The sequence below is a fragment of the Spermophilus citellus genome (genome assembly GCF_964194105.1).
Source record: "Spermophilus citellus genome assembly, chromosome: 7".
NCBI lineage: Eukaryota > Metazoa > Chordata > Mammalia > Rodentia > Sciuridae > Spermophilus > Spermophilus citellus.
In genome coordinates this window covers 30,618,573-30,631,892 of record NC_138188.1, presented here as the reverse complement: position 1 = coordinate 30,631,892, position 13,320 = coordinate 30,618,573, and the positions used below count along the sequence as shown (strand labels likewise).

Below are 13,320 nucleotides of genomic sequence, written 5' to 3'. Positions count from 1 at the left end.
TTCCGGTGCGTCGCTCTCATCGCTCCCCTCAGCAAAAACTCGCCTCTTTTGAGTTCTTTCTTCGCTACATCTGCTATAACAAGCTGCCGCAGGACTGGGGTTATAAGTACCTAGAGCAAGAGGACGGCGACGTTGCCTTTTAACTAAGTGGCTAAGAGAAAACACCCGGATCTTTTATTTCTGGGCTTGAGGACCTGACGGTCTCTTTTCTGAACCGGACCCTAGAAGTCTTCCGCACGCAGGTGCAGTAAGTCGGCTGGGAGCGACTCCTACATCCTTGTTCGCTCGCAGCTATAACTACGGTTTTACTTTCTTTAAAACCGAGCCCCTCCAACGCTGGCACTGACAGAAATTTAAAAATTCGAGCACACAGGGTTGCTTTCAGTATTTCTCAAGTCGCCAAATTCAGCGGGCCGGCCTAGCGCCGCAATGGAGCCCTAAGGTGTGTGATTGGCTAGAGCCAGGCCCCACCCGGCCTCGCCCCCAAGTCCTGAAGTGTAGTTGCTGCAACCTGTGGGGAACCTTGGCACTCCAGAACCTGTCCGGGTCTAGTCTGTGGCTTGCAGCTCGGCGACAGTCATGGGGACGGATGCTGCCCGCGAGCCCGAGACCGCAGAAGTGCTGCCCCAGCACCAGTTAGACTGCAAGTCCTTGGATGCTTACCTAAGCCGTCATTTGCCTGGCTTCGGGGCACAGCCCGGAGCTAGGTTGAGGATTACTCAGTACAGGTATCTGATGCAGCAGGAACAGATCTGTGCATTATGCTTTCTTTCCTTTGGCCCTTCCAATTTACCCCATCCCGATTTCTTTTTCTAAAGTGACGCATCCTGCAGGCAGGGACTGCTTATTGTCTGTTCCAGGATTCCAATTCGGGCTGGTCCCAATTGGAGGGCAGTACCGGAAGCATCATGACATTTGCCATTGCATTGCCCACTGGAAATTTTGTTCAAGGTTGAAATTATGTGACTCAAGGATTTACTCACTGAAGTAGTAGAGGCCGGAAGTACAGTGAGAAATTTAGTTACTTTCTCTGGCCTTTGTGCCACAACCATAAGACTTTTTTTTTTTTTTTTTTTTTGAGAAGCCGGTGTAATTACATTTAATTGGCCATATTTCTTGGGGGCAGAGTTAGGGGTACCACCTGGAGGCTACAACAGCTACTAATGTCTTCACTTGGCAAGTTATAGCGCTACTTTGGGCCTCAGTTTCTGAACCCAGGAAATGAAACTTGAAGAGCTGATCCAGATAATACCGTTTTAAACTTTTTAAAACTTTATTTTAAAATTGTACTTTTAGGGCTGGGGTTGTGGCTCAGTGGTAGAGTGCTAGCCTAGCATGCGTGAGGTATTGGGTTTGATCCCCAGCACCACAATAAAAAAAAACTAAACAAAATAAAGGTATTGTGTTCATCTACCACTTAAAAAAATTAAAATTGCATTTTTATAAATGGGGCACTATAGAAAGACTCCTAACTTCCAAAAAAAAAAACTTGATCTGCCACTTATTACGTGGGAATTTTAAATATATTACGTAAACTTTGAGAACAAGTTTTCTTTTGTGCCTGTTCTAGTTAGCCTTGGTAATAAAATGAAGTAATGTGGGTGAAAGGGTGTAAACTTTGCAATAACATTGGCACTTTATCATTGGTGTTTATATTCTTTGACTATTGATTTCAGTAAAAATGGAAATAAAGGAGATGAATCAGAGAGAGTCTGGGGTATAAAAACTTAAAAGCCCCATGTCTTAATAGACATTGGGAAATAAAGGAGAGGTGGAGTAAAGAATAACTGTAGTCTCTGGCCTAGAAGACTTATGATGTAAACAAACTAAAGTGGGTCAAAGTTCAATTACTATTGGTCACAAGAATTTGAATCAATTGCCCTTTGAACATCAAGTCCTGTTTTGACAAAAAGGAATAATGATATTCACCTAGGATTGTAGAGTTACTAATTCTGAATTAAATTGAATGTTAAACCATAATCATACTTATTAACTAAAATTAGTTGTGGTATAGAAATTACTTTGGAACTTGATTTTATACATACGAATAGAACTGGATCCCACACCAGATGAACACATGAAAAATTTTATAACAGTTAAAGACACATTAAGCCACAATGGAAACCTCAATAATTCTGAAGTATCTTTTTTTGAAAAAAAACCCACATTTTTAGAAAATAAGTGCCAAAACTTTAACGGAAAAAAAAACAGCTATCAAATACACATTTAGAAATATTCATGGATTAAAGAAGTAATAATCTACACAGATAATAGTTATGAAAGTTCTGTAAACAAATGCATTCTGTTTCTGTACTTTACCAACAGTTAAAAAGGAATTTTCAAAAAGCTATGATTAATAAGAGCATCAAAAATATAAATTACCAGCCAGGCATTGTGGCACACTCCTGTAACCCCTGCTATTTGGAAGGCTAAGTCAGGAGGAAGTTTAAGGCCAGCCTCAATAATTTAGGCCTTATCTCAAAAATAAAAAAGGACTGGGGAGGGTTGGGGATATAGCTCAGTTGGTGGAGTGCTTGCCTTGCCATGGGTTCAATCCCCAGCAACACACACACACACAAATGTCTAGGGTTGTAACTAAGTGGCAAACCACATAGGATTCAATCTTGAGTGTGTGTGTTAATGTATGAATTTTAATGTTGGGGTTATATAATGTATTAATATTCATCTAGTAAAACTGTGCAGTACCTTTGTTGAGAAAATGTTTATTAGGATTTTTTAATGTGTAAAAAGAATTTTCAAAATTAAGAGATGTCTGTACATGATTAGAAAAATATAATATTGTAAATTTTTCTTTTTTAAAATTCTGATTTTTTTCTCTAAGTTGAAAGATTGATCCTAAATTTTGTGTGCAAGAGCATAAGGTCAATAATCACAGAAAACTTCTAAAGAACAACAAAACAGAAATTTGAATAAGATAGCATGGTATTAATGGAGCTGGATAAATAGACCAATGAATTTGAGATTTTACAAAAATACTTAATATTTATAGAACTTTGATATATGACAGTGCTGGCATTGAGAACTAGTGTGGAGGGAGACTTTTTAACGAAATTATACTGGGACAATTATAGTTATTATCCATATGAAAAAGTTAAAACTAGACTCCTTATTCTACTTCACACACTCCAAGTGGACAGTGTACTTGGTTGTTAAAGACAAAACTAAATATTTAGAATACATGACCTTTTAAACCTTTGAATTAGAGAAGAAATTCTTTAAAAAAAACAACATAGGGGAGCGAGAATGTGAGGAAAAAGGTACACCCATACAATGCTGGTGGGAATTACAAATTGGTGTAACCATTATGGAAAACAGTATGGAGCTTCCTCAGAAAACTTGGAATGGAACCACCATTTGACCCAGCTATACCACTTCTCCATTTGTACCCCCAAAGACTTAAAAATCAGCATATTACAGTGATACAGCCGTATCAATGTTTATAGCAGCTCAACACACAACAGCTGAACTATGGAGCCAACCTAGGTACCCTTCAACAGATGAATAGGTAAATAAAATGTGATATATATATAAATGATGGTGGAAAATTACTCAACCTTAAAGAAGAATGAAATTATTGCAGTAAATGGATGGAGTTGGAAAATATCATACTAAGCAAAATAAGCCAATCTCAAAAAACAAAGATTGAACGTTTTCTCTGATATGTGAATGGCTAATTCACAATAAGTGGGGAGGCTAGGGAAGAATAGAGTTGCTTTAGATTAGGGGAGTGAAGGAAGGGAAGGGGCATAAGGATAGGAAGGATAGAAGAATGAATCAGATTTTATTACCCTATGTATATATAAAACTATATGACCGGTGAGATCCCGCATCATGTACAACCAAAAGAATGAGAAATTATACTCCATTCACTACACAGTTTGTAATAGCAAAAATCCAGGACCCAATAAGTTTATTGGTAGTAAAATAGATGGATACATTGTACTATAATGATATAATGGAATACCATACAGCAGTGAAAATGAGTCAGCTGTAGCTGTACACAACACTGAATAAAAATCATGGACAAATAAAAGTACATTTAGCATATATTGTTTAATTAAATAAACTTCAAAAGAAGGGTAAATATAAAATTCAGGACGGTAGTTATTCTAAAGAGGAAGGATTTACAGAGGGCTTCAAAGACGTGATAATTTTCTCAAGGTAGTGAGAACATTGGTGTTTGTGGTATTATTCCTTATTATGGGTAATGCTAGTGTGGTGCAGATTGCATTGTACATTCAGTGCTATGTACCTTATCCTGCTGTTTGTCTTTATGTGGTGACTCTGGTTCATTCTTGCTATATTTCCTTCACTGGAATCACTGTCTGATCCACCTTCAACCATGGCAGACTGCTTGTCTACGGGAAAAGCTCCTTTCCTTTGGGGTAAGAGAGTGAAAAATGCTTCTTGCCAGTTTCTTGTTTCCAGGTATCCCAGAATAATCTCAAATGCATGATTAACTGCCAAAACTTTTCTTCACAAAATTTTGAAGGGGGAGCCATACCTGATCACTTCCAAATTCTGATGCTTGTTTGTATGTGAATCCCTTATGATGGTTGTGATCTACTAATGCTCCAATCACCTATGTCTTTGATTCATCTAATTCCTTTAGTATATTGGGTGAATCTGAAAATTGGGTTCTTTTTATTATGAGTTCATTATAATGCTCTGGTTGATGTAGATATCCTTCCAGTTGTCCTGTCCTTTGTCATTTACATCTATGTTCTTTTTTCAGTTGGCCTTCATGGCTTGTCAGGTAAAACTTCACAGGATACAGTGCTCGTTGTTTTTCTGCATAGCATTGTTGGATATGCTCATGAAGTTTCTTAATGTCCTTTCATGCCATCAAATCAGAACTGTAGTTCTGAACTATAGTTGATGATAAGGCGGAGTGTACTATGAACAGCATGTCTTCCAACACGTTTTCTGTCATTTCCATCTGAGTTTGATGCCAGTTGACACTGTTTCTCTAATTTCTTTCTATTGAGTTTCTCTAATTTCTTTCTATTGAGTTTTGTTTCTTTCCACTTTTGTTTGAGAAATTCTCATTGTTCTTCCCATTGTTTCTGTATTATTAGCTTCTTCATTTTGTCATTTAGATACTGATTGAATCCCTTCATCTGATCTTGGTTTCTCTCTTTCCTGATCTTCACTTAAGTTTTGCTTCTTTTCAACATTAAAAGTCTCAATAAACGCTGGTGACATTTTAAATGACATTATTTGGTGTTTTAAACTGAGGTGATGGAGAAGGAGAATGTGGTAGTTTATTCAGAAAGCCTCTGGTGTGTTCTTGATACTGCTGGCAAGTCCTCCTTTGGAAGCTTCCGTGATTATTTTTTTTAAGGGGGAGAGAGGGGGGGTGAGAGAGAGAGAGAGAGAGAGAGAGAGAGAGAGAGAGAGATTTTTTTTAATATTTATTTTTTTAGTTCTCGGCGGACACAACATCTTTGTTTGTATGTGGTGCTGAGGATCGAACCTGGGCGGCACGCAGGCCAGGCGAGCGTGCTACCGCTTGAGCCACATCTCCAGAATTTCTGTTTGTTGTGTTGAGAGTTGACTGAGGCAAGGGTGAACACAAGACAGCTGTATTACAGTGTTACAGTAGAGAGAGATTAGTGGCGTGGACTAGCATGGGAGTGTAGAATATGTGAAGAGTGGTCATGGTGAAGGTATATCTTGAAGAATTTACTGATTAGATATGGCATAGGAAAGAAAAAGATAGAGACAGAATTATTCTGTTTTTACCATGGTAGCTATAAGTATGGGGTTATCATGAACTGAATTAGAGGTGACTGTAATAAAAAATGGATTAGAGGAGGACTGTTAGGAACTCAGTTTGGGAATGTTAAGTTTCAAGATGGCTTTTAGACATTCAAGTGAATATGTATAGCAGCTGGATATGAGTCTAGAGGTCAGGGTTTGGGTCTGAATTAGACATAATTTTGGGAGTTATTGACATAGAGAAGGTGTTTAAGCCACGAGATTAAAGAATTACAGAGAAAATGAGTCATAAAGCTAAGGTTTAGAAATTGAGTCCACAGCACCCCAATATGAAGAAGTTGGAGAATTAAGAGGAACCTACAAAGGAATCTGAGAAGGGGGAGGCCAGAGAGGAGAGGAGAATCATGGTTTGTATCAGTGACCTTGAAAAAGTAGTTCTAGTGCAAATACGGAAATGAAAGTTTGATTGAAATAGGTTTAAGAAAGAACAAAAGAAAGAAAATCGGAGCAGGGAGCATTTCCACAAAGGGGAATAGAAATGTTTTAAGTGGAGGGAGAAGTGAGGTTTAAGAAAAGGCTTTTTAAAACACACACACACACACACACAGCATGTTTGTGTGCTGATGGCAGAGATTTGTAATTGTGCAAGAGGGATATCTGGAACAAGGACCATGAAAACCAGAATAATCCAATTCATAAAAGGTGGGGTTATCCTTAGGCATACGTGTGAACATTCTTCTATAGACTCCGGAGAGATGACAATAATATGAGTGTGGATAATTGTATGCAGTAGGTATAGTAGAGTAAATTTGTGGAAATTCTGATCCAATTGTTGTTTCTCACTGAATTAGGCACCTAGGTAATTAGCTGAGAGTGAAGATGGAGGAGAAGGGGCTAGAGGTTTGAGGAAGAGGAAATTATGAAATTCAAGAGCATAGGAGAATAAATGAGCTAAGGAAAAATGATTGTCAATTAGGGTAACCTTGAGGTTCATGGTGATGAATTTGAAGGACAAGTAGTTATTTTGGTAGACATTATTGTTTTGCCCAGGTACTCTTTTTACTATTGTTTCTGTATACACCAGCTTTGTTGGGTTTTTAATAGCTAGCAGCTGTGGCTCTTTTTTTTGGAGAACTGTCCTTCTGCTATCTGAGCCTCCTTTGTCCTGAATGTTATAATGCCTAAGATGGCTCTTAATCACAAGTGATTCAGGAGTCTGAAATCTCCATCATCTTTGCTTCAAAGGTAAGACAGCTCTCAGGGTATTAGACACTGCAGAGTTTCCCCTTGCCCCAATACCTGCCTACACTCCCAGGAGTTAAGGCTGAAGCTGCCCTCTTAGGAACTTTGTCTTAGAGCATACCCTGGCTTGTCTTTCTTCCCTTCCCTGACCAGTTTCTCCCAATTCTTTATTTATCAAGCCCTTCCTTAAGTCATTTGGCCACACATGTTTTTACTCAGGGTCTGCTTCTCACAAGCTTAGCCAAAATCAATAATTATGACCATATGTTTCTTTCTCTAGCTACTTTCAATTCTATAAGTATAAGCAGATAATTGGATTTAATTAGGATGGGGATTTTTACAAGCAAATACCATGAAGTAAGAAAAGGGCAAGTGTATTGAAGGTGCATCAAGGTAATGGTTATGTAATTTACCATTAAATGTAGGCTAGTTAAGGAAGGATGTGGTGGGGGGAGGTGAGTGAAAAGAAGTAGGATCAATGGATTGAGGTACTATCCAAAGTGAGTAGAAAAATAGATCAGAGAAATGCTTACAAAGTAGAATTATACAGTGTTTCAAGATATGTCCAATCTAATACTCAAAATCTGTCAGTCCCTTGAATTTTCCTCCTCCATTGATATTTTCCTTGACACCATGTCCATCACATGTTGTTATTAGATCCTTCTTCTGTGTGGACTTTGAAATCATTGATCAAGTATTATTTATGAGAGTAATTGTGAATCAAGCTAAAATCCTCCAGAAATGAAGGGGAGTGATCTAGGAGTTGGTAGCTGGCTACAATAAAATAAAGAAGGGTAGATGGTAAAAGCAAAAATAACCAAAACAAGGAACAGACCTCAATGGATCAGCAAACTTTTTTTATTGAGCAGCAGAATGGCACATTTTCAGAAGAGAAAATGGCAATTAATTACATTAGGGGTCTGATTTTGATAGGGTTTAAGTGAGATTTGGATCATAACAAGTGAGGTTTGAATCATTTGCAGAGTGCATCATTTGGGCAGTCAGAGGGAACAGTTGTGCAAGTTAAAAGCCTAAATCAGGAAAACAATTGCAAAAGTTCAAAACCCATTTGTTGCTGGGAAAGGATGAAAGTCCAGAGCCCATTGTCCTCCTTTCTCCTTGGGGGTTGTTGTTTTCCATATCCTTCATTCCAGACTCTGAAAGAAGATAATGAATTGGGGTGTCTATACCAAGTCTGGCTGCTTCCTGCTGAGAAGGGGTGAAGTAGGGAGACCCGCCCCTTTTCAGAGTCCTAGTGCCCAATGTGGGAGCGGAATCTCATGTCATGAAACTGGAGAAAGCAAAGAATCAGGAATGATAATGAAGAAGGATACAGACTACATCTCCAGACCCAGGGGATGACTGATGTGGAAAAAAAATCTGCCCCTTGGGAAGTCTGCAGAATAAAAACAGGGAGGAAGACCACCATGGTGGTCTCAATGCCATGGCACTATGGGATAGGGTAGTATTACTACACTCAGGTTCTTGTATCCAGAACTGTTGAAATGAAAACTGGACCCAGAAGAATTTAAGCACAGGCAAGATTTTATTAGGGGCTTCTGCTCAAGACAGAAGGGAGACAGCACTGACCAACAGTGTCAAGCTGGCTCAAGCAAAGGACAAAGGTATATGTAAGCATTTATGGCATCTACATAGTAGGCAGGAATCTGATCTCTTGACGTCATCACATGTAGTGTTGGGATTTTAGTTGCACCCGTACTCCTCTTCATATATCATGTCTCCTTAGGTCTCCACCTGGGGGTTCTGTTTTACTATGCTAATGAGTTGAAAGTTTCCTGTGGGTTACTTTAGTGACTGATATCCACATGTGCATGCATTTGTCCTTTACCCTGGTTTGCCCCTTATCATCTGGGAAAGTCTGACAGCATTTTCAGAATGAAGCCAACTATTGTACTGTTTCAGTGAACTGTTTCCAGTGATTTTGCTTTGGCTCCAGTTTCTTGTCATTTCTGCTGACCACATAATCCCAGAAGGCTGAGCTAACTCCTCAGCCTCCCATCTCCTGGTGTGTTATTTCACTCCCATAGCCTTGAAGATGGATGCACTTTTAAATTCCTAATTTTCTGGTGTGACTGTTAACCCCATAAGACAGAGAGCTAGCTTGGCTCTTATTTCCCCCAACAGGTGTTTATCTCTTAATCCTAAGGGTCCTGTTTTTCATAGTGCTCCGTGACTATCTCCGTAGGTTGTTGGAGCTTGGGAGTAGCAGTCTAAAGCTAAGTGCTCTGGGTTTACTTTTTTGTTTTTATGATGCCAATTTAAAAATATTTTGTTCTCCAACATGAATTGCACTTTCTTTTTATTTACCACAAGGATAAAATGCAACTGTAATTTTTTTCATGGTGTATATTCAGGTATTCAAAATGTCTAAGGAAATGTTACATAGTACCTTAAATATGATTTTTAAATGCCATCAAAATAACTATTTACAAATCAGTGTTCTTCAAATGTCAAGACTGTGTTCAAACTTCGTTGTGATTTGGTTGGCTTAATTTGTATCTGCAATCATGGTTCCAAAAGAAGCACCTCTGGAAGAATAAGCAACCACTCCCAGGGAAATTGCTCATGGAGCACCTAGCATGGTGCCTGCTCTCTGGTCACTGAGACATGGTGGCGTTTGGGACCTTCTCCAGATCTTTCTGCTGATGTTAAATTCTTTCTACTCAGTAATCTGATTCTTGTCCAGCCATTTGATAATTCCATTGCACTTGTCAAGAATCTTCTGTTTGAATTCATCTTCCACTGGGGCCTATTAAATATCTAAGATCTGAGCAACTTCTTGGTGAATATTTTGACTCTTTGTTTCTCATATTCACATTTTTTACTTTTAAGCCTTATTGACCATATATACTTAATGTTGTCCATTCTCAAACACCATGTCAGTGGTCTTTTTATCTCAAACATGTCTCAGATGCTGTTGGCAACTGTATCAAGTTAATGGAATCCATGGAAATCCAGAGGGTACAGGAGGATGCCTAAGAGTTCAAGTTTGCCAAGTTGGTTCTTCTTATTTATCATTGCGCAATCACATAAAACTGAACAAACCAATTGATTGTGGAGAGTAGATGGTGAAGGTCTGAGGCTGCTTGGTGTGAACAGCCATATTGTACTTGGTCAGAATATCATGGCTCAACAGTGGTTTCTGCTAAGAGCCACAAGTAATATGATGCATGGCACTTTTGGTTGTAAGGTGCCGCCAGCTAGCCATTGAGATGATATGATTATGTTAAGATTTGCATTCATATGGATATTGGACTCCTGCTGTTCACCTCGGCCTGCTACGGGACTCCTGGAGAGTTCCCATTGGTTGGGGAAGTGCGGTAGGAGGGAATTCCGGGGGAGGAACTTCCTCTTGGGTTCCGGGACAATGCCGCGTGTGTGGATCGGCAAGCTTCCCAGGGGCGTATGGGGCATTGGCGGCATTTTCAAACATAAAGTTTTGTTCCTGCTTGAGTAGCTCGTGATTCTGTGCCCAGCCAGACTGCGGCAGTTTCCATGCCAATGGACAAGGAGTAACACAGAGAAACTGCAAATCCTGAATATTTTCAAATTTATTTCTGGACAAGGGATAAGATTTAATGGGACAAGATGGCCACCTAGGTAGCTGCAAACATAACTAACACTTATAGGGTTGGTTCTTTCTTTTTTCCATCTCTTCTATTGAAGAAGTCCTACAGTAATTTCTGAGCTTTTGAATCTAGTTTGATATCTAGTCAAAATCTTCTCCAACCCAGTGAGGCCTCTAGCTACACACCTAAGTGTAATGATTGCATTTTTGTTAATAGAAATTGGACAAGCCAAAAGTGCTTATAGGTTGTAGATCAACATGTTTCTTTTAGCATAGATATCTTATCCAAGTCTTAAACATTGGCTCAGTGATGATCATTCTTACATTGAGGCTACCTCTGATCCAGATTCTCTGAAGGCCTGATGGTTGCAGTGGCTAAACTTAGCCCATGCTATCTTGACAGTGTCAGTGATGATCCTCCAGTGCAGGTGAGCTTCTGCATTTTTTTTTTTTTTTGCCTTTGTTAGAACCACAGTAAGTATTTCCTCAGAAGAAAAGTTTTCAGTTTTTTAATTGATGTTTTGGGGATAAAATTCATATAATATAAAGTTCACAGTTTTAACAGTTTTGAAGTATATGGTTCAGTATATTCACAATCTAGAACATTTTTGTGTCACCTCAGAAAGAAACCTCATGCCTCCTAATTCCCTCCTCCCCCATCCATTAGCAGCCACTAGTATAATCATAGAATTAGATGGTGCCAAGATCATTGCTCTTTAATATGAGTCTGGGAACAATGTTTTTGGCTTATAGGAGATGGAGCTGCTGCTGCATTCAGTCTGGGCTCACTGTTGTTCTTTCCCGATGGAAGGTGGAGTCCTAGGGAGAAATTTCAGATTTTTTTCCTCATTTCTCATATTACCTAATAATGCCTCTGGGATTTATTCCTTTGCTTATTTGGTTCAGGGTCTCTCTTTTATACTATTAAATTCTTCAAAAGTTAGGTGATGCTTAACTGCTCATGTCATAAATGAAGGTGTAGATTGGATAGTTTTGTTAATTGGAGTGTATATCCTTAGTAAATGTGAGAATTACTGTACACCTGGAGAGGAAAGCCAGTGCACTGGTGTCCATTAGTTACCAGCTACCAGCGGCACTTTTGTACTTTCCTGGCCCAGATGCTGCTCACTCTGCGATCTCACTTCTCTCTCCTTTTGTAGAGAGCTGAATTTAATTGCTCGCCTTGGTGACAAATGGGGTTCTCTCTCCAAGGGCAAATAAAGGGTACTAACCCAGCTGTTCCAGCATCCTTTAGTGCTTTTCTGACTGATTACCTGAAATTTCTTCTCCCAGCCTTTATTTACTTAGATCTATACATTGCCATGGGTTACTTCTGACAGAACATGATTTGTAGTCAGGTGGTGGGGTCCACTCTTCTACTAGTGTGGGCCATAGATTCTCAGCTACTAGTATATTACATACTGTGAAATGCTGATAGCACTACTGTTGTCTTTCCAACATTCAGGTGGATTCCTTTTCATTCCCTGTCTCTTCTGACATTTCTGCAGGATTTGAAGAAGGAAAACATATCCTGTAACTCACCTTTTCTTTGTTTTTATCTAGATCAGGGCAGTCCAATCCAACCTTTCATCTCAAGAAGGGCTTTCAAGCATATGTACTCAGGAAAAAGCCACCAGGTTCACTTCTTCCTAAAGCACATAAGGTATGGCACATAAATGTAATGGTATATTTTTTGGTGACAAGTAAAGTGCCTTTTATACACACAAAAATAATCTAAATTGCTTTTTAAAAGTTATCTTCTGGCTAATAAGTAATAGAAAAATGAATTTATTTCTAATTAAATTTTACTTGAATTTTGTCCCTTTTTGTTTTAGAAAAGAATTTGGTATTGAAATATAAGACTATCTCAGGCCATTCATCTTGATAAACAATCTTGTGGGATTTGGTTCCTCCCTGTATACTTGGCAAGAAATATAATGAGCCCATGAATATTTTCAGTATTGCTCATTTTTAGATGTTTTGTTTTTGTTATATACTTAAATATTATATCTAATAACACTATTTGCTGAATTATTTTAGTATACTTGCTACAAGGCTTTAATCTTTTGGTGATAAAAAGACTTGAGGGGCTGGGGTTGTGGCTCAGTATTAGAGTGCACCTAGCATGTGGGTTTGATTCTTAGAACCACATATAAATAAATAAGTTAAATAAAGGTCCATCAACAACTAACAACAAAAAAGAAGAGTTGAATAGAATTTTAATGTATTCTCTAAATATAAGACTTAGCAGTGAGAATTATAAAAGATTTTTGTTAAAAACTAAGTTTTTCTAATTACCCTGAGTTGATCATTTCAATGTATATGTGAATCGAGTCATCACATTATATCTCAGAAATATGTACAAATATTATGTTCAATCAATTTTTTTAAAAAACAACTGAGTTTTCCTTTTTGCATAAACACATATTGTCTATGGATATTTAGAAAATAAGCCAGGACATAATTCACAATACTGGAGAAGAGTGAAAACACTATGCATATTTAGGATGTTAATATGATCTTGTTTAATAGGTGCTTCCCAGGCTTATCTCACTAGGTAAAGACCACTGTGAGCTGGGTAATGAAAAACTGCAGATTGTAACTTTCTTGGTCCCTTCACACTAGAAGACTATGGTTGTACACTAGAAGGGACATTCACCTAAGCTCCCTTGGGAGATATGAAAGAATGAGAAAGCCAGTGAGCAGGGAACTGCTGAGAACAAAGGAATATTTTATGATATAACCTG

The 13,320-nt window shown here is 38.5% G+C and overlaps 1 protein-coding gene and 1 pseudogene across 5 annotated transcripts in view; one reads left to right on the top strand and one right to left on the bottom strand.

The window, feature by feature from the left end:
- Window positions 1-185: 185 nt before the first annotated feature.
- ACAD11 (acyl-CoA dehydrogenase family member 11) overlaps window positions 186-13,320 on the top strand; it is a 90,854-nt gene continuing 77,719 nt past the window's right edge. For 3 of the 4 annotated variants that reach the window (XM_081301193.1, XM_081301192.1, XM_081301194.1), the window contains exons 1-2: window positions 186-728; window positions 12,137-12,236. In XM_081301193.1, coding sequence (XP_081157319.1) covers window positions 580-728; window positions 12,137-12,236 — 249 coding nt within the window. In that variant the 5' untranslated portion in view covers window positions 186-579. The remainder of the gene's footprint in view (window positions 729-12,136; window positions 12,237-13,320) is intronic. The other variant, XM_081301195.1, reaches the window with a different exon arrangement.
- Window positions 4,023-5,238, bottom strand: LOC308653615 (tRNA methyltransferase 10 homolog A-like; annotated as a pseudogene). Its single transcript has one exon. The product of its transcript is annotated as a tRNA methyltransferase 10 homolog A-like (transcript).